We start from the raw sequence: 21,591 nt of genomic DNA, 5'->3' as shown, positions 1-21,591 counted from the left end.
GGTTTTACATCAGCACAGACTTGTTGCCAAATAAAATCGAAGATAACGTCAGTGCTGTGGTGTGTTCATGTTTGTGTCCATCTTTAGCACTCTCCAAACTTACCCAAACTTCCACCGTAAAAAATATACGCATGAGCTATTCCTAAATGCTACATTAAGGGAAAATTTAGCTTCAACAGGAAGTCTTTCAATTAAAATGTGCTTCGTGCAACATATTATAAATTGAACATGTCTCTCTTGGTGCATGTTTCGCTCGCAGTAGGGGCAACCTCTCCATTTCTCTTGGACAGATGCAGTGCGCGCACAACTTGTGTCCATAAAACCTCCCTCTTACCTTTTGGGCATACTACACAGCCAATGCTAACTTCACTTGCTAATTGACAGGACATGGCTCCATCAAGTTTGCACCAGTCCAACTTGTCAACACTTCTCCTTTCTGTGAGTGGAGAACGTGAAATCGGTGCGAGTGGGGTGGGATTCGTCCAAGGCAGATAGAACTAAAACCCACCGCCAACATTGTGCTAAACTCGGAAGCATACTTTGCACACATCGCCTGCACCACTTAGGGTTCAGATTTTGACTATCATTTCAAGTCCTGCAGAAACGAGTTTTTGGGCCTTCTCCGCCGTTCCTCGCATCAATGCGTTTCTGAATCGAAACACACATTCCGGGATATGACGCAGCTTGGAATAATTAGGAATACCTTCGTATCTGACAAATTCTCGAGGATATTCCCTAAATGCCGACTACCCTTCAAATCAACCGTTTAATAGGAATTGCTTTACAGCACGGGTGAATAATAACACCTTTTTGCAATCGAATTGTTACCACAGCACGGATGCACCGCTGTGAAGTGGCATTCGCAGCAACGGTGGTGTGGCTCTTCTGCAGGAAGTGCAGAATGTTCTTAAGCCAGGTTTGTAGACACATAGTTTCAAATTCTTAGGATACTGTAATCCTCCCATGCTTTAAGCTAGAAACTGCACCTTGACTATAACAAAAGTATCGGAAACTCTGCTGCTGCAATGCACCGCTAATATGGGGAGTGGCAAATTGTATTTGCAGTCTCGACAAAAATATAATACAGCAGGAGTGGAGACTTGGGTCACGATCGTTTCTTCGTTCCGCCAGATGGCTGATTTCGCGCTTCAGCGTAGATTGGGCAGAAATTTCTGCCCCAGCGTAGAAGTGGCTGCTGCCCCTGCTGTCGCCCGTTCCGTCCATCGGGTTCTTTGAGGCCCATGAAACGGGAACCGCTTGTGGGAGGCACGCCACTTGCGGGAGACACGCCACTTGCGGCACTGGAGAAGTTTGTTTTCACGTGCAGAGCGAGCCCAGACGTGGGAGGGCAGGGTGTGCAAAAGGCGCCACCTGCTGCCTCCAGTGGAACGCACCAGGTTGCGCGTGAACACTGCACAGAAACTCGAGGACAGTGGACTCCATGAAGCTCGAGGTGTGCCAGGTAGTTGCTCAATGATCTCGACTCGGGACATCGCTGACCTCGAACTCCTACGTCGACGTGCTGACGTCCCAGTAAAATCACATGTACACCACGTAGGTGGTCTGGCCCTCGGTGGCCATGTTGGTGTCCAGGGTCACCGGAAAGCCCTGGTCTCTGGCTGCAAGGTCTCCCGCTGCCAGTGCTGGGGAGGAGGCATGAGAGGGCCAAGCTTTAGACCAGTGCCTGGGCGAGTGCAGACTGGCAGATGCACAACGCTCGGACATCTTTTGGTATCAGAACACGCTATTTTGCCGAAACCGGGCGCGTCGTCTGCTCGGAAGCAACGTGACTTCTGATGCGAATAGTGGATTTTGAATTCGAAGCGAATGGTGGCTTTGGCCGAATATTTTTGGATCGAATATCACATAGTTTTTCAAGCCTTTCACCTTTTTGCACCACGCTTAAACAAAAACCCAGCTGAACTCGCAAAGGCCGTTCCCGAGCTTCCACTCGTCCACTTTTAAGCTCGGTTAATTTTAATATAGTTACCATAAAATACCAGGGGAGCACCAATTCCACTTTTCACTGAAAACTGGGAAAACTGCACTGAACTTATAATTTGCATAATTCCCAAGTTTGGGGAATGTTAATAGTGGGTCCATGAATGAAGCGGGTGCTTCCAGGATATTTTACGACATAATTATAAATGAAGGCATGCAAACGGCAAATTTGTTTGCTGCTATCCTAATTGAGGGAATTTTTAAATCTGATTGCTATATGTAAATATTCTTTATTCAATTTCTAATTTGGCAAAAAAGTGAATAAAACAAGCAGGAGTAATGAACACGGGTTGTCAAAACATTGCTGCCTACCATTAATAGCGAGTTTGTTTCACTGCATCGGCAGCGCGGAGCAAGTCTGTTCAGGGCAGCATTCGAATTGAGCATGCACTAGAATGCAACCCCGTCATGCATCGCTCAGGTGAGGCAAGCGAGGTGCGAGAGCAGACGACGGGGATTCGTCTGCTACTGATCTGCTACAAGATGCCATTCGCGTGAAGTGCAACAAAAGAAAAAAAAAGGATTTTCTTCCAGGAATTGCGTCCTGCAAGAGACGGGATTGAACATGAGCTTGAATTAAGACTTCTCTGCTATTTCATTAAGGGAGCAACCAAAAACCCATACTTTCGCAATTTTTATGTAGTTTTGTTGCCGTACGGTCGCTGAATTCTACCGATGAGTAAAAGGGCTCGGAACAAACGCAGCAGCGGCCGCGAGATCTTCCTCACGGGTGTACGGGTGAAAAGTTATTGCCAAAATATGGCCTATTGTTCACTTGCGAACGGACATTTGTCAAGAAAGCCCGCCCAGAGGAACCTGCGATGCGTCCAATTAGCTGCCGAAAAAGCTAAATATGGCGATTTTAACCAACTACCCAGAATACAATTTGCGGCTGGAAATTTGTTTTCTTTTTGCCCGGAAAGTGTTGATCGAGAACTGGCTAATTTGAGTCGCGCTCACCCTCTTCCTCATGGTCATGAGCCGTTTTTTATGGCAACCACCAGATATAATCAAAGTCGTGTGTCACGGAAGGCACACACTCAATATTAAAAATAAAAAAAGAAATAAGATACCCATTTTTCGTGCTAAAAAGAAACACATGGATTTGTAAAAAAAAGAAAGTTGCACAGCTACGTGATTTTAGGCAACGCTCTCCTCTATATTTCTTCTTCCTCTCCAGTTCGGTTTCGGTTTCCAGCAGTGGCGTTTTTTTTTTTTACTTTATTAAAGATATATGTGATGCTATAGCAAAATACTGATTGGGTAGTCTTCTGACAGAATGTTAAACTGCATGGCAAAAACTTTTTTTTCTTTTTTTGGGGGGGGAGGGGGGGGATAGGGGGGTATGTGTCACTGTTGTTTTTTAAGTCATTGCAAATGTAAACATTACAGCGACCACACTGTTTCGTGTTCCCACCCGTCATGTCAAACAACAAAGCGCTATTCTCGGTTTGAGGTCGGTACTCTTGCTACAACACGGATGGCAACAGCATCAGTTTTGACTTTTTGCACTCGGCAAGTTTTTTCGGGGCAGGATCTCCGTGCAGCGCTCAGCGAGTGCAATGCATTCTGGGAGAGAACTCACACGGTGCCAGTGCGTGTGAAACCGATTCGCTGTAACATATACTCTTGCATAATCTTGGCGGGTTAGCCCCGTTGAGCGCGCTTCTCACACAGCACCTGTGCGCTGCGGGGAAACCATACCCGCGGAGCCCGCATGTTCCGCGGGTGTTGCTTCCCCGCAGCGCACACGTGCTCGGTAAGAAGCGCACTCAACGGAGCTAAACCGGCACGATCAACACTTCGAAAAGTATGAATATCGCAGTTCATCTCGAAGCGAATATCAAATAGCGTATTATTCGAAACTACTATTCGAATATACGCACAACCCTAGACTGTAATATAAAATAAGAGGCAGATAAAGAGAGAGAACACTACTTCACTATACCTATATTTTGGGGGTGCAGAGGAGAGCTGCTTCAGAGGTATCGTGAAACGTTTCTGGAATGCTAAGTCAAAATCTTTGTGCCTCACTTAGAAGCACCTGAACACTCGTTTACTCCTGTAGAGCCATATGTAGTGCAAGAAACATTACATGCATGGCTTTAGCAAAAACCATATTTACAGGCAGCAGAAAATGCCTTTGCAGTTGACAGGAAAGAACACCTGTCCGGTATTAACAGAGAGTTTTAGCAAAAAAATAAATTTACATGAGCTTTGTTTTTCAGCTTTAGTTTATGGTTGCAGCAAGCAGCACAAATTAATAAAATAAGGAATGAATCCACCGCACCCATGACAGCGATCATTGATATAGAGAGAATGTAAGCTATGCGAGCATAAACAACCGGAGAGAAGAGACGTGGCATTTGGAAGGCCAAATTCAACAAGTTCTCAACAGTCCCCTCAGTTTCCTGCAAGCTTTTGAACATATTATTTTGTGAAAAAATATTGCTCTAAAAAAAACCCCTGAAAAGAATTTTTTTTTTTTAACAACCTAGCTGGGACATGTGTGTCAAAAAACATTTTGTGCGAAAGAAAAACATTTTTTAGAGCAATATTGACGGCGAGAGATTCATTTAAAATTCTGTGCGTCCGTGATGTCACTGGTCATTCTGGAATGACCATCTCGATCTGTGCGTCCGCTCCACCTCTCTTCCACGCGCCCGCAATGCCGGGAAAGAAAACAAGGGGAAAGGAGGTGACTGCAGACTAAATCGCGTCTCACGCCGTCAGTATTGCTCTAAAAACAGTTTTTTTTTTTTGCTTAAAATTTATTTTGTGACACGCGTGTCCCAACCAGTCTGTTTAAAAAAACATTTTTTTTTTCTTCTCAGAGTAGAAAAACGTCCATATTTTGCAGAAATTATGATTTTCGGTTTTATTATCATTGAATCTTCATATTATATGTATAAAAATAATAAGTGCCAGTTAGGATCACGAATCTAGTCAAATATGCATTTAGAAACCTCCTGGAAACCCAGCACAGCGTAAATGTGAGCCATTTTTCTGTGCATGTGTCTTTAAATTGTGACGCCGGCCACCATCAGATTTACGTTTAAAAGCCGTCTTCTCTCTACTGCAGTCTTTTGTGGCTTCAATTTCTTAAGGAATATTATTACCAAAATATCCTTTTTCCTGCCGCAAAAGAGTACTGCCAGGGCCGTAACCAGGGGGGGGGTTAGGGGGTTCTGACCCCCCCCGAATTTTTTTTCTGAGTACGGCCCTGGTCGGTGCACTTGCAGCCAGCCGATTTTAATCTCCACCTCTGCGCACGCGCAGTGGCGCCGGTCGGCTACCGGATACCAAACCGGGACCGGTTCTCCGGTTTGCTGCAACTCTCCATTATATGCCACCGATGCACATGATTCGTAGGCGAAAATAAGACAATAGACACTTTCAAAATGGCCGCCGTTGTCCACGAAAACCCCCCCCGAAATTTTTTTCTGGGTACGGCCCTGAGTACTGCGACACATCTATGGTAACATTCCAAAGCATTTTTCTTTTCAAGTAATTCTGGAGCATCTTCACAGTCTGCAGTCACAGTTCTAGAGCGTCGTCACAGGAACTTTTGTCTTAAATAATGTTCTGTCACAACCAAATTTGGCATGCATATAGTACTTTAGAAAACATAGAATGCCACTATTCAAGTTTGGTTAGAATGTATATATTTTATATTTATATAAAATTTAAGACTTTTGCCAGCGCCTTGGAAAAGTTTATTGTGATTTCTGAAAATTTTAAGATAAACTAGTAAGTCTTGTACACATTATTTTTTACACTCATTACACTCAGTGGCTTAATAGGATTGAAATTAGTCTATTTTACTAGGCCCTTTTAAAGGAAGCTGAAGAGGTTCTTGAAAACACTGAGTTGGAGGGAAATTCTAGAGTATTTTTATCACTTGAATCTGAATACATTTAGTTTTCCCCGAAGATGTAACTGAACGCGAAAAAACACAAAAAACCTCCGACCGGTCGTTACGTCGAAAAAGGATCTATTGGCCGCCAAGCGCGTGTTTTTTGTGTGGGCAGCGTGTGCATTTGCAAGGTTGCCAGATGTATTCCCCCACATTGACACAAGTTGTGACGTCTTTTTTGGACCTTTCTGAAAATAGCGAGTGTGCGTGCATAGTCTTGATAGACGCTGAAGATGTGAGGGGTCGGAGATTCCGAAAACTCCTTTTATGATGTAACGCTCGGGGAAGGAGGGGCTTCAGCCATACTTCGAAAATAATTTTCTGCAGCCAAATTGAAAAAAACACCTCGATATCCATGATCCTGAAGGCCAAACGAAGATGATCTAAACATTGTAAAACCCAAGACTTGGGACAAGAAAAGGAGACAAAAAGGGGACAACACAGATTGAAGTGTTTTTCCTCCCATACAAAACTGCTTCAGCTTTTTTCTTTTTTCTTTTATGCTGTGCTTTTTTGCCTAACGTGTCCGCCAGAATGCGGCTTTTTCTGCGTTTGCATTGCCTCCTGAACTTAACAAACTATATTGCATATAACGTCCGATTTATAAAAAGGACATCAAGCACTATAAACCGTAAAAATTTCAACTGGTTATTTAACAAATAAAATTTTCTTCTCCCTGTGGGGCAAAATATGCAGCTCCCTTGGAAGGAAGAAACAACCCTTATTAAAAAAAGCTCAACTGTCTTCAGTGTCCTTTTAATTTCCGCATCATTTCGGTTCTCACACGAGAGCCCTAGCAACGCACAATAGCTTCAGCAACACATGCGAGACCCCTAGCAGCGCACGATTGCTTCAGCAACAAATAAATGTGACAAATAAGACATGGGAGGCACTCACTTGATCGAACGACGTTTTAGCGAATGCCCACGTTTCACCAAATGACACTTTAGCGAATAGTCGGCCGCCGCAACGCGGCATTTACGGGTAGGCCAAGTGGGTTCACGTTTTTGTAATAAGCCGTCGCAGACTGACCCCGCGGAGCGGCGTAAGTGCAGCGTGGGGGGTGTGTTAACTCACGCCCCCGATATTCGGTAAAACATTGATTTGCTCAGATATCGCTGTTCGCTAAAGCGTCATTTGCTCATGTGATATGGACCCAAAAAGACACTGATGCACTATACTGGTGAAATACTGAGCACACTGCAAGCCTAGGATCTGTCGGCTCGTTTCGAAGGTGATTGGGTGTGCACCTCGAGCGGTGGTTAGGCGGTGGTGAGCAAGAGTGACTCACCAGAAAGGCCGGACACCGGCTGCAATCCCACAGCTTCAGCTGCTGCTGTGGCCACCTGTAGGATGCGAGGGACACGGCAAGGCGAGAAATGCAACTCTCCGACACAGTCAACCACAACAAAAGGCATCGTCTTCCATCCCCAATGCTGCAGCATGCAAAAGGGAGGAGCATGCTAAAAGGAGAAGGATGTTTCAGTTTTGATGCACCGAACGCATTTGCACTATTTTATTGCTGCGGTGGCCAAGTTCGTACGAAAACTGTACCTAGAAAGCAAATTGCATTGGTTGCATTTTCGTACTTTCACCGACTGGTCGCAGCAATGTAAGTGGCCACAATACGCGCTTTCTTGATCTCGGAGAGGGGTGCAAGCGTGCTCACAAGCAACAATCAGCACACAGAAACATTGTTTCTGCAAGAAGAGATGCTCCTTTCTACTGGCAGTCTTTACCCTCTACCTGCACTAGCTTTGACATTGTCGGAATAACCCGCTTGCATAAAGAAACGCTTTGACAGTGCTAGTTTTTGACAGTGCAATTCACTACACAAGTATAGACACCCTTTGAATGCGCGTCTTTTGGAGATCCTCCCTCGAGTGGCTTAAGGAGCACGTGGGAAAGTGTTCTGGGAGTGTCCAGCGAATGCGCAGGGAGCGTCCGGTGGATGCGCCAAGACTATCCAGGGGCCGAGTGGGGAGTGGGAACAGTTTGACGACTGTGCAAGGGAGTGTTTGGGGAGTGTCGGTGCTGCCCACCTGCACAGCCTCTGCGAGGGTAGAAGGCTGGCCGGGTGCGACCTCCTGGTCGAGCGCGGCATCCGGCGTCGCGGGGGTGGACGAGGCCCCCGGGTCCCCCACGGGGCACGCACCGCCCGGCGCTGCCGCGGGGTCCATGCCCAGTTGCCGCATTTTGACCGCCACGTCAAACAGGTAGTCGTAACATTCGCACCTGTCCGGGGAGGGAAGAGGCACCGTGCCACACCGGAGGTAGCTGGGAACACCGAGGGAACGCTTACATGCTCTTGGCCCGCTCCCACGTGTCCCCCCAGACGTAGACGCCGTGCCTGCGCACCAGCACCGCACACGTGTCTGGGTAGCGCTCCATTGCCTCCTTCATGCTTGCCTGGGGACGCAAGAGCACATGTCTAGAATCACTCTCGACCGTACCTGGTCCCGCCAACTCCATCCAGGGCCAGTGGGAGCCGTACAAGAGCCACGGCCATGTGGCTGAAGCGAGCCGTGCTAGACGGAAGGGACTTGCCTTGAGGTCCCGTTCAAAAGGCACATTCTCGATGATGGGAACCACCAGCTCTTCGTCGTAGCGGTAGCTCACTCCAGACTGGCCCTTCTTGATGCCCTGCGGGAGAGACAAGGAGCAGCGGATTGGGTGTCATGCTTACTGGTGGCTCATACTAATTGAAGTGACAATTGCTCAGTCTCCATTTAGCAAGAGGAAAGACTCGTAGTACGAAGCTCGATACTTCTCTTTCTGTGCAGTTTCTTTTCAACTCTGATGATTGAAATTGGCACAGCCGTCGCAAGGCATCATTCTACTCTGGTACAGATTTAGGGCCCACTATTTGAAAGCATTCTTTTAGCGAAAGCCACATAGCGAACCAGTACAGTTTCTCCAGTTCTAACCTGTCGCTTAGTCGAGAAATGTACAACATGACCAGAAGGCTAGCTTATGAATCGTAACACAGTCATTCTCTGGGGAGGCTGGACAAAACGATGGCGGGGCGTCACCTTGATCATCTCTTGGTGGGTGATCCGGAACTCTGGGCCCGGGCAGAGGAGTGTGGCCAGCACGGCTGCCTTGGAGTGCGTGTGGATCACCGCACCGGCACCTGCGTGCAGGTACGTGGGCACGTGTCGAGAGCCTCCCGCCGTCTCAGGTCAAATGCTCTGCTGTACGTGGCCCCAGGGTGTGTGCTTGCGAAGTCACCAGAAATGGTTCAGACACGCTTGTCTCGCAAGTGTGGCATTGTTAGCATTTCCGAGGCAGGGCCACTTTCTTGCACATAATTCATGAGACACCCACAAAGAGAAAGAAGAGGCTGCATTTTCACGATCCGAAAACAACCGGGCACCTTAAAGGACTACTCCGGCGATTTTTCGAGCTACCCCAGGTAGCTATATTTTCAGAATCACAGGCCCTTACCCTTTCCAAAGTACGATTTAGTATCGCAAAATTCAGAATAGTTATTGCGAAGCCGGCAAGTAAAAACTATGCCAAAACCAACATTCTAATATACCCGCCCTTTTTAGTGCCAGGGGAAGGCACGCCTGCAAATCCAGCCGGCAGACTAAACGTGGACGTGCTGCTGCCCAGGTGCTGGAGCGAGCTTCCCAAGCCTTCATTTGACACCATGAAACTGCTTGTAATCAGTTGGGAACAAAGTCTGTAGTCCAAAGGGTGAACCCCTGCCTTCCCCTGACGTCACTTTTGCATTGTTGCCAGTAGAGACTTTCACTTTGAAAAACATGGTGAGGACCAAATCTGTAAATTTAATAACTTCGGGGGAAAAAAAAAAATTTTGGCCCAATATTTTGTTTACTATTTCAGATATGTTTGTAGGTGTGTTTAACAAATTTTCAGGCAAATCGGGGACTATGAAGGAAAAAGCTGGAGTACGCCTCAAGCTCAAAAGGCCAAGGAATTGAGCTGTGCGACGCAACTGTGAACCTCACTGCCAAAAGAGGAGAATATAAAAAGAAGCAAATTAGACAATAGATGTAAACAAAGGGAGGTCGGTCTGCCTTTAAGATGTGGGGATACTGGTTTATGCCGCATATAAAAATTTAACCTAAGCCTAAGCCTAAGGTTGGTAACGCTCATCGAGCATACGGTACCAATGTACATACGCACACAGGTTCAAGATCTGTCGAGATTGAAATGGGCGGAGCGGAGATTGAGGCCAGGATCCCCAGGTGCTGCAGTAGGAGCTTTCAAACCACGTTGGTTTGAACTGTGGTGCACAAACGCCACCTTGCCCATCCCTCTACATCAAAAGAGTGTGAAGATGTGTTCCAAAAGGTTCCCAAGCTACATAAAATGGCAGCTCCCGGGACAAGTGCAAACTTTTTATGGCCTCCATTTTAACTAGCATGTCAAGGAACAGACTCGAGCGGGTGCAGGTGCTTAGAGCGAATGCGGGCAATTCTGCCGATTCGTTTCCCGAGCAATCTGGTTTTGGCGGCAAGCTAAAATACGAGCTCTTTTGAAAAATGGCAAGACAGACGTCAAAGAGCCCATTGGCTCAATGTAACGAGACCACGAACGCGACGGGTCAATAAAACAAGGAGGAGGAGAGAGACCCACCCCTGAGGGTGTAGGCGTTCATGAAGAGAGGGGTGCACTCGCTCTTGCGCAGCTTCTTGTGTGGGGGTGGCCCCGCCAAGAAGCGCTCTTCCAGGTCCTGCACAAACAGGTCCTCGGGCTGGATGCGCTCCTTCTGCACCCCGGAGGGGGCCACGTAGATCTCCTGCCTGGGGAAACACAGGGGTGCATGGGGCCTCAGTACACGCCATGCTGGGGGCACCTCCCACGCAAAATGGTGGGAACGCACAACAGTTACCATTGGCCTCTATAAACACATGGACCAGAGGTGCCGGAGCTATGTGGGAGATGGGGGGGGGGGGGGGGGGGGGGGCGACTGAGAGAGGGGGGGGGGGGGCTTGAGCGAGATTTTCTTTGCTCTCCGTCGTATTGTTTACGTGGAATTTTTTAAATGTCCGGGGAGGATATGGGGGAGCGATTACACTCCCCCTCTCCCTTTCTTCCTTCTCCCCCTTCTCACCCCCCCCTCCCTGTTTTGACGCCATTCTATATTGACTTGGTGGGAGGGAAGACGGGGCCTGACAGTGCAGACGCAACGAAGTGACTCGCATCTAGTCTTCTGTTCCTCGTACGCTTTTTATGCGGTATGCACATGAGGCAAATCCTTGGGATTTCTTCTTGGACTGCACACCTCACAACAAAAATGTCCGGGTAAGTGGCAACGGCACTGCGAAGCAGTGCCGTTGGTTCCGTGGCGGAGGGTCGAGGGAATGCCTGGGCGGGCGGCACAAACAATCCCTCTATGGTCGCTGACCAGTTTGCTTTTAAGAATATTTTGCTGCTAAAAGTTTAGTGCCCCATGTTTAAACTGCTAAATTCATCTGTGGCGGAGTTAGAAACCGCTAAAAACACAACCCTCGCACCGGCATCTCGTTTGTGTGAACCGTGGACGTGGAAAGCTTCTGGAGGCGTGAACAATATAAGCCACGCCCTGCATTTCTTAGGCCGTCAATGACCACATAGCCCGTTTTCCGACGATCCAGGTCTGGACGTCGTTCGGAGTCGAGTGCCTCGCCAGGTCGAAAAGACTGTGGAAACGCGGCCAGTGTTAGTGGACCCACCCGAGACGGATGCTCATGCCCCCTCCGGTGCCGGTCACCCATCCCAGGTGGTAGAACTGGCGGCACAGCTCTGGAATCAGGTTGCGGGGGTGCTCCTGAAACAAGCAGCCGCTGTTGAGGGCGGGTGGCACTTTCGGCTTTGGGAGCAACATGCCGCCGATTGAAGTTCCGCCCCACCATTTTATGGCTCGACGAAATTTTAACCGCTGGTAGCCTGTGTTCTTCTAAAAGTGCAGTGTTTACATAGCTGGGAGAAAAGTTAACTGTATCTTTTATTTTTCATCGCAAAAATAAACTACGTATCTGCCAAATGCGATCGGTATCTGCCCAAATCTAGCTGTAGCAGTTGGAACCAGAATGCCAAGTTTTCAGAACCATTGTGATTGAAAGGTTATAGGTATAATTTATGGAAATTTTCGAGGAGAAAATGGCAGTCCACAAACAAAGCCCACAAATAAATGTAAATAAACGGTGTCCGCTACCGCAAAAATGCGCTCCCCATTTTTTTCTTAAAAAGTTGTAAAAATATTGTTTTTGTAACTTTTGAGTCGGGTAACGAGAAGCTTAGAAACTTTGGCATCCAAGTCCCAACCTCTAGTGCTACATTTGATTTTTGAGATAAACATTTTTCTTTCCTAGACACAGTGATGGAAGTGGCATTTATCATTTTTGTAGCACGAAAATGATTGGTTTCGAGCACATGAAACACACTGTCTTCTTGGAACCAGAGTTGGAACCAGAGTTGAGTAAAAAGTTTGCTTCTATTTCGATTGACAGCTGCACAGCAACTCCCTTAAATACTGTACTCTTTCAAATATAACCCCGCATTCTTTTTTCTTTCTTTTTCCTTGTCGGCACAGCTTCTTAAAATTAGAGGTCGACCTACAGTCAAAACCAAAGAAGGTCGACCCGAAATAGTACTGAGCATAGTTTCTGAGCCAACAGCGCCAGCCCAGGCGCTCGTCCATGTCAACCACTCCTCCTAGCACTCCGGTGCAAAGCGGTGAAGGTTGACGCGCGCACTGGAGTGAGGCGGTGATGGTTGATGCAAGCAGCGCAAGTAGCCATGGCATGCAAGCATGTGGCAGTAGAAGGCTTTTTTTCTATGTTACCACAGTAACAACCATCCCACTATTTTGCAAATCTGTTTTCGTACATTTTAGCTCCTCACATTGCCGACATCGTCTGAAAATTCAAAAAATGACGGGGCCAGTGCAGTTGTCGGGCTATCTCTATACTTCATTTCACCTTGAATCAAAGTGCAGCCAACACAGACCCATCAAACAGCGTCAAAAGCGCAACATGGTGCATTCGTCATCTTTCCACAGGAGGCAGTGACAAGCAGGCATGAGCTCATGCGCACGATTGCCCCTATTCACTTTTTCCACCTCTAACAATATATCTTTATGTATGTGTTCTTTCATTGGCTAAACCACTCAAGCGCAGGAAATGCCCCGTGAACTGTGCTGTATGTCCGCTGATGGTTGCATATGTGTTCGAGCCTTGGATTGTACTCTGACCTAAAACGAAACGAATTATATCGTGAGTAGAGACGCTGTGAAATACATATTTGCACCGGTTACCTCTGATTCTACCTCTAAATATTAGATTAACCTATTCTTTTTTTTTTTTGCTTTGTTTAAGCTTATTACGGCGCAGGTATGTGGCGTAATTCTTAGCATAATTGACATTTTGGCTCAAATTGTTGCAGAGTTTTGTTCTTGGCGCATTTTGGCACAAATGGCGCAGCACTAGCCACCACTGCAGACACCTCTTAGGTATGAACAAGGCGACTTGAAAGAGAAAGGGAACCCTGCAAGCGCAGCGATCACATGACCGTTTCTGTTTGCGATAAATGTCCGAGACTCTCGGATTACCACGGTTCTCCCTCGCGAAACAGCAGTCGTGGGTTCCCGACAACGTAGAGATTTCGCGTCCCGTCAAAGTTGCCGTCGACACACAAACGGGCCCATTCGACAGAAATGTCGATCAATCAGAAAACCGTTCGAACGGAACGGCCCCTCACGTGCCGCAACGCGCTGCGCAGCGCTAGTTCCCTTTACAGAGCCGCGGCTGCATCTCTCGACCGACGCAACCAGTGCGCAGAGGTCACGGGATCCCGTTACGGCTCGTGCGGACGTAGAGCCATCAAACCTGATCATGTTGCGCTTCGACGTGGCTCGTCGGGCCAGTGCCATTTTCACCGGGCATGACTTGCATCGGCGAGTGAGGGGGCGACTTCCACGATCAGCTGATATCTCCACTTTAAATGGAAAGGAGTCTGTAAAGCGCCGGGAGCCGGCGTCCCCTGATAAAACATCTGGCGGAAGTACACTCGGAATGATTTTTTCTAGTTTTGGTGTTTTGTTCCCAGCACATTTTCTAGTATACAGTGTACTCGTACCAGCATATCGGCAAATTCGTCGTAGTCATGGTTTCGAAACCTCTCTAAACGTAAATTTTACTTTTTTTTTTTTTTTTTTTTTTATTCCCTCCGGATATGCCTCCGGATATGCCTCCAGATTACGCGCGTTCGCCACGTAAATAGATCAACGAACACGGCTAAGCTCTCCCCGTAAGACGCTGACTCGCGCCACCTAGCCAGCGTTTACATGTCCATTTTGACACGGCGCAGATTCTTGCGAAAACAAAGCAGACTTTTACCCCCCCCCCCCTCCCCCCCCTTTTCTTCTTTTAGTGTTGTCCGAATATTTCTTGCCAGTGTTCTTCCATTCTGTGGCAATGCCCCCTTCAGTCGATCCACAAATTATATTTCTACTGTTTTTACTGCTCTTCCCGTGTTGCCCTTCCGCCACCTAATTTGTAGTTCTTTCATTGTTCTCCTCCTTTTTCGAATCTCTTACCACTTCACGCTTGTTCTAGATTCCTAGTGCCATTACGGTTGCATAAGTTTCATGCTCATTTGCCCATTCATACCCCAGGAATAAAAAAGCTGCCTCAAAGTCAAGGTTTCCCTAAGCTCCCCTAAAAAACTCGTAGGCACGTTAAAGGCAACAAATAACATCAAGACCTACAGAAATAACTGTTACTGCACAGACGAGCTGGGAGTGACCATAGTGAAAATAAAACCCCTCGAGACTAGGCACAAAAAATGGGACAATACAAAACCGTTTCAAAGTGAGACGTTGGTGTGTTGTCCCATATTTCCTCCCTAATCTCAAGGACTTTTTTGTTTGCTCTTTCGCTATGATTAAGATTTTTATTTTTAATGGCATTGTTGCATTTCTAAATGTCTTCTAAACTCTCCGAGATATGTTACAGAGAGCTCCTTGCCCTCTGTTGACTGTGTTAAAGAAAATAAATTGTCATCCAACTTTCTTTGTATTCAAAACTCGTTTTGTTGCTTGATGGCACTGTAATGGATGGTAGCTGCTGATGTCAGTTTTGTCTCCTTACCTATAGCTTCTATTCGCGTCTCCAGCTCGACGCTCGCCCTCCCACGGCGGAAACGGGAAGCGCTCTAGTGAGGGTCCCCCGATTCTCCTGCTCAGCGGGCATGGCGGAACTGCTCGCGATCATGGCTCGCGAAATGTCGTTTCCGAATGCAAACAACACTCTTCACTGTCCCAACGTAGTGCTGCAGCCGGTATGGGATTATACCTTACTGGAGAGTTTTAGTATTGCACATAGAAGCAAACGCAAGCGGTGTGCATTTGCGTTAGAGTTGCGTGCCCCATGTTGTGCGTGTGCCTCATCGCCATGCGCCATCCAAGACCGCAATTTCGGGCTCCGCGCACGCGCAGTGTGGAACGCGCAAAGCTAACGCAAACACAGAGGGCTTGAGTTCGCTCGTATACGCAATATTAAAACTCACTACTGTTTCACCGGCTTTCAACGCCAACGAAATGTGCTGCAGTGAGCAGACGTGCAGGCAGGTAGGCGTTCCTTCAAACTGGAAAGGCTGATATTGGCAAAACGACGGCGAGCAAATACAAAAGTAAATAAATGTTATGAAAAAACTAATAATTAAAAAAAACTTTTTTTTAAACTTTTGGGCATTTGCTCTGGAAATATATTGGCGGCGACTTTGGACGTTTCGCCGATTGTCAAAAGTCGCGACTTTGATAGCACAATATACTTTACCCACAATTAATGCAATTTTACACGGATTTCTCACATTAGCTAGAATGTTTTCATGGATTTTAGACTATTTTTATTTTATTTTCCATTAAAATGCAGCAATTGGAACCAGTGATGATAATTAGCACTGTTTTCAGTGTCATATTTCTTCGCGCGTTTAAAATTAGATCATAAGCAACAAATTATATTAGAGCTTGAAGAATTACTTATTCAAATATGTGAATTTTAATATTACTATTATTAATACCAATCGCGGCAATGTATGCCTCTAATTAACGCTAAGATCACGAGAATACTCTATTTAACCATAATAGTCTTTCCAGAAAGGTATAATTCTGTTTTATTTTGAGCATATGAAAAACTCTGACATAGTTATCAAGATAGACAAACAGTTAAACGCTGGATGTAATATGAAATCCTACGCGTCACGCGGTGCTATAAAAACACACACACACACTTCAGCTGTCTGACTCGGATTCCGTCTTGGGTTGTTGCAGTGAGAGCAGCGTTTATTATGCGTTTCGTGGACATATTGTAAAAAATGGAATTATTCTGTTATTCTTGTGCTGGGATAATTTTCATTATTTCCCATGACAATTATCTGAGCGAGAGAAAGGCAGCGAGAACGCACAGATATCAGCACTGATTTTTCCAACAACTACGTATATCAGCCTGAATCGAACAGTATGTCACAAAATAAAGTTTCCGCGAACAACTTTTCTAAGTAAATAATTACGATGTGAGACACATGAGTCATGAAAGAATCCGAAATTAAGACCTCTATCGAGAAATTAAATCCAAAATAGAGGTAAGTTTCGGTTTCGCTCCAGAATTAAAACGCGCATCCTTCCGTAAATAATACGCTAAACACCGTTCCTGTTTTCAGGTTAAAGAGGTGACCTGCGCTCATAAAACATTAGCTTCCTCGTATTACCAGAAATAATTTATGCCGCTCAGTGAAGCCAGCACACTAGACAGGCTCAACAGCGGCACGCATCTCTGACCCTCACTAAACCCGCCATCTTGGAAAATGAGTGGCGCCACCTATAGTTAGTTGGAGTCGCGAATATTAAACTGCCTCCATTCTTTTGAGATAATTCTTCTTACCACAATTTTGTTTTCTTTTCCTCTTAGTTTTGGTGTATATTCAAAACCTCACATTTTTGCTGAAATAACTAGGACGCAATTTCTGATCGGCTGTATGCCATTAGGAATCCCCTGTTCTACATTTTCCTATTCCTTTGCCCAAAAACTGCAATTTTACTAAATGGGCTCTATACAGTATATGCTCCTCTGTTCCATTATCTCCTATATAACTTTGCGAGTAAAATTTTTGTCATCACTGCTCCTATAAGGTTCTTGCACGAAACCATGGTGCAACACTATACTACCGGTTCGTAAATCTCACCGGAACCCGCTGGAATTCATGCTGGAGGCATTCGTCGCTGATATTCTATGTTTTGTGTGCTTTGAAGCCGTGGTCGCAGTATAGTTTGTCCGCCCACTTGAGGTTTAAAATGATCAGTTGCGCCATAATTAATTGTTCCAGCCATAAAAGTTAGCGACAACGAAGCTAAGGCCAGCAGTATTGGTTTTTCTAGAATTCTGGAAATCATTAGGAACCAGGACAAGGCGATGCTCGAGCAATCGGTTCGTCGGCGGTATGAATAGCTTCCGACGAATACATCGGCACAACCTCGACCAGGCGCATAAAGATGGGAGCAGAACAAGGCAAATCCTGGGCGCTGTCTCCGGTCCCGAGAAAAAGAATGAGAAAGAAGGGTTAGGCCTGTTAGTTTCGCCGAACAGGTTGAAGTTGCTCAAGTGCTTGTCAACTTTATTTAATTTTGTCAATGTGCGATTCTAGTGTTCTTCTGCAAAGTATGAGAGAAAATGACGAGGTACAAACCTTACAAGTGATGGTTTGCTGCTTCTTTGTGAATATTAAGGTGTCGCCAGCGGTATCTGTTCATCGAGACCGCCAACTGGGACCGCTAATGTCTGTGTCTTTTCCACGCCGTTCCAACGTGGAGAAATACATGGGACCTTTCGCTCTAGATTATTATATTAACTCTATGATCTCGACAGAAAAGCACCTTACCCCAACTAAGGGTTTGTGGACTGCACTTCGTGTCAGGCGACAAACCTCTTTGCAATTGACTAGGGCAAAAAACTATTCTGAAATCTGGTTATACAAAGATGGCTCTATGACTCTACGCCAAATGTTTCCAACAGGGTGTGAAGGCACTGGTAGCAGGCAACAATGTTGGTTTCTACCTCGAATCTAGCCGGAAGTGACATCAGGTGCGAGAAGCCTATATGTTGCATTGCCCAACTGCCTTTGGTTCGATTACCTTGAGGTGCGTTGATGAACCACTGCTTCTCCTTGTTTTCCAACTGTGCAATTTCAGGTGCTTTCAAAATTTCCTGGCTGATTTTCTATTCTTGATGTTTTTCACTGATCAGACAAGGTTCCTCTACTCCTTATAAATTCATAACATGTCCTGTTCACTTCAGTGTCTCGTTCTAGGTACGGTGGAAGCTTGTTACCACAGAGAGAGCGAGATGGCACGAGGGAAAGGAAAAGTGGACAGGGAGTAATGTCAGCAAAATAGGAACCAAAGGATCCAGTGCTCTCCGACTGCAACTTTGCTACACCTTTCATCGGGGACACTGGCCCTTCCCAAGCTTTGTTTGCACCTTTAGCTCAAATACAGTTGATGCCTTTCGCCTCTCAACTGAGAACGTAAAATTACCCTCTGTTTACCCATTCCACATTTTCCACTCTAAGAGCAACGAATGAACTCCTCTTGGAGCACCACAGTTCCCTCCCTGCCTGCCATGTCTACGGCAGAGTATTGCGGACAAACAGCACTGCGCCCTGCCATGGCACATCGGTTGATAAAGCCTTTACCTGCCAGTTGGCGAGCGTGGGAGGGAACTGGTAGGCCGTCCTGGTCTCTTGGTCTCTAAGCTTCTGCGCGTGGCTCTTCGGCTTGGCCTTTCGCTTGGGCGTCGGCCTGATGAGCAGCACGGGGAGGCTGGCGGCCGCATCGCCCTTCTCGCGGGCCTCTGCGATCGTCTGGTTGCGCACTTCGTTCATCCGTTCCTCAAACTTCTGTCGGATGTAGCGCCGGTCCTTGCCCACCTTCACGTTGATGCTGCGCTTCACGTGGTGCTGAATCAGCGGCAGCGGAAGCTCAAACAACGATTGCATATCCTTTTGGATGCTCTGTGGACAGTCTTTCCCGTGCTCGGACACGTACTTGAGGATTACTTCTTCGGCCAGCGAGTCCGACAGCAACGCACGGCCGTTGGTCAGCAGGATACCCTTAGCAGGTCGACCGAGCTGCTCTTGCAGCTCCACCAGATCTGAAAGAAAATAAGAAAAATTAGACCACCCTACGATGGTGACTCCTGTAGCAGACGGTGACAGCCTAGCAGACGCGCTCTTCAATGGGTAGTATTAGGGCCGAGCCGTAAGCCTAGCTCGGCACTCGCTTACCCACAAACTCGCGCCCGTGAGTCCTCCAGTACTTCCTCGCCTTTTCGCTGACGGTGAGCAGGCTGGCCACCTTGCCGCTCTCCATCTTCTCTTCCATGAGCAGGATGATCTCGTCGTAAATGTCTTCGGCGATGGGCGGCTTGCAGCGGTCTCGAAAGCGCGCCACCCTCTGGGTCACGATCGCGTCCACCGTCTGCGCCATTTGACGGTAGTCTTTCTGCTGGTTGCTCGGTCGCAGGCTATAGTTTGACATCGAATACGACGCGTTCACTGCTTAGAGACGGGTTAATTACAGTTAACATGCCATCTTTTTGGACGATTGCAGCAAAAGTGGGGTTAAGGACAATACAAATGGCTGCCTTGTTTACCCAGGCTGTGTTCCAAAACTTACTCGATCCGACCCCAGAGTAAAGGTTTCGCACCGTGGCGTTTCAAAACTTACTCGAGCTTACTCGATGACGTCACAACTCGCGTTTCAGAAGCGGGTTGTTTACTCCGGAGTAATTACTCGCGCTACCCTCCTCGATCGGAGGGTAACGTGGGATCAATCGAGTAAATACGTCACGTGATCTGCTCGTCGTCTGCTTTCTGCGCTAACAGCCGTCAAAGCTCGTTTGCGTTGTTGCGTTCGGTGACAGATTGCAAGAATGGCTGAGAACTCGACGCCGTCGTTTTTGTGCGGTTATTGCGACATGTCTTTCTCAACTCATGAGTTAGCTGTGCAACACATTCACCGCGTACATCTTGCGCGAACAGGTATGCACATATTTCTCTGTAGCGATTTCTCTGCATCCTCGCTCTCAGCGTTGGAGTGAACTCGCTGTTCATGCTTTCAAGATTGAAGGCGTTCGACACTGACCGGATTACTTAGTTATTAAAAAGGAGACGTCAAATGAAGCCCTATATTACAGGGACCCGACGTTTCGAGGCCTAGTCGGGCTCTTTTTCAGGTGTGACTGCATGAATTTGCTTTGCTCTGGATCATCTACTTCTTCGTCTAGGGTGGTGTTTTTCTTTTTGCATCGGTGACGTGACGAAGCCCGTTTACGTATGCGGATGGTAAAGCACCGAGGAATCTGTTGATGTTTCATGGCGTGCCTTGAATATGCCAGGATTCTAAGAAAGTCTCTGCCGGGGATTGGGTTCAATGTCGAGGACGAGGTGTACGTTTCCTCGGTGATGTATAACTTGGCTAGAAAAGAAAAAGAAAATATCGCTGACGAGGCTGTCACGCGGCAACAGACAATGCCGTGGACATACATTCTTATTTTCTAGACTGAGAAAGTTGCACTGCCAGTTTTCTCTGGGTGGAATCGAGCACCGGAATTAACGCACCTTTCGCCCGAGGTGTATTTGAAGGGCACGGAATTTCGGTATACTTAAAGACAATGATTGCGTAATGGTACAGAGCTCTGACGAAGAGCGGAATTAGTAGATATAATTTTGTATTCAATCTATACACAGCCCATGTGAAGGCTGAGCAAGACGGGCCACCTCCGAAACAGCCAGCTGAGAGGGAGGTGTATGTTTATTGGGCTGAGGACTTGTACGTTCAAGGCTGAAAATAGTCGAACACAGTAGATAATGATGATGAAATTATGAAGTAGATGATAAACATGTTTAAAAATCGCGCACAAAGAGACAAGAACAAACGAGGAGTGCAACGCAGACAGGCACGTCTGTGTTCTACGTTCCTTCCTCGTTTGTTCTTGTCTCTTCGTGCGCGATTTCTAACCGTGTTCAACCTTTACCAAGACGCCCAGCTTACTACTTTACTATAAAGATGCAAGTATCTTTTTTTTTTCCATAGTAAGCATAATAGCGCTTGTAAGCAGTGAAGGCTTGGAAAATTTTATGTAAATGATCAGTCAACATGCGCCCCCCCCCCTTTTTTTTCCCCACCCTAAAAAAATGCCGTTCAGTTTTAAAGTTCTCTCTGTGATATATTTTTGTTTTTCAGCGTCAAAACTAAGGTAATTAAGTTACATATTTCATTGAGTACCGCTACACTGCGTGGAATATGATTTTAAATTTCCGCAAATTGTAATCGATTCAAATTATGATGCGGGGAACGCATATGTATAAGGCACCTGGAGTATAATAACAGCGATTGCTCTAACTAATAAAAACAAATGTTTGATGTCTAACTGAAATGAGTTTTGATCTCAATATGCAGTTCAAAAGGAAGCTGACGAAGTGGAGCCGGTGGAGCCACCTCCAAAAATATTGACGCCAAGCAAGGAGGCGTACGTGTATTGGACACGACCAGCCGTACTGGCCTTAATCGAACGATGTGCCAAGATGGAAAAAAAAAGTAATCCTGTCTCCAGGACGTTCTGGAAAGGGTAAAACGATACATTTTCAGGTATTTTGTATTATCG

General features: G+C 46.6%; 1 protein-coding gene across 4 annotated transcripts in view; it reads right to left on the bottom strand.

The window, feature by feature from the left end:
* Positions 1 to 1,037: 1,037 nt before the first annotated feature.
* The window catches only part of LOC8029502, a 27,119-nt gene continuing 6,565 nt past the window's right edge, over positions 1,038 to 21,591 (bottom strand). Inside the window, exons 2-12 of one of the 4 annotated variants that reach the window (XM_029973556.4) lie at positions 19,211 to 19,403; positions 18,972 to 19,077; positions 18,620 to 18,866; positions 11,605 to 11,699; positions 10,526 to 10,692; positions 8,950 to 9,050; positions 8,465 to 8,560; positions 8,220 to 8,326; positions 7,960 to 8,152; positions 7,209 to 7,263; positions 1,038 to 1,643 (exon numbers count right to left, since the gene is read on the bottom strand). In XM_029973556.4, the coding sequence (XP_029829416.2) occupies positions 1,540 to 1,643; positions 7,209 to 7,263; positions 7,960 to 8,152; positions 8,220 to 8,326; positions 8,465 to 8,560; positions 8,950 to 9,050; positions 10,526 to 10,692; positions 11,605 to 11,699; positions 18,620 to 18,866; positions 18,972 to 19,077; positions 19,211 to 19,403 (1,464 nt within the window). In that variant the 3' untranslated portion in view covers positions 1,038 to 1,539. Of the gene's footprint in view, positions 1,644 to 7,208; positions 7,264 to 7,959; positions 8,153 to 8,219; positions 8,561 to 8,949; positions 9,051 to 10,525; positions 10,693 to 11,604; positions 11,700 to 18,619; positions 19,078 to 19,210; positions 19,573 to 21,591 lie in introns of those variants that run through there. The other 3 variants (XM_002405466.5, XM_029973557.4, XM_040503867.2) reach the window with 3 other exon arrangements.

Source organism: Ixodes scapularis, unplaced genomic scaffold (genome assembly GCF_016920785.2).
Source record: "Ixodes scapularis isolate PalLabHiFi unplaced genomic scaffold, ASM1692078v2 PGA_scaffold7__128_contigs__length_106722199, whole genome shotgun sequence".
Lineage (NCBI taxonomy): Eukaryota > Metazoa > Arthropoda > Arachnida > Ixodida > Ixodidae > Ixodes > Ixodes scapularis.
Note: the sequence above shows the minus strand (reverse complement) of the source record. Positions and strands in the feature narration are given on the sequence as shown.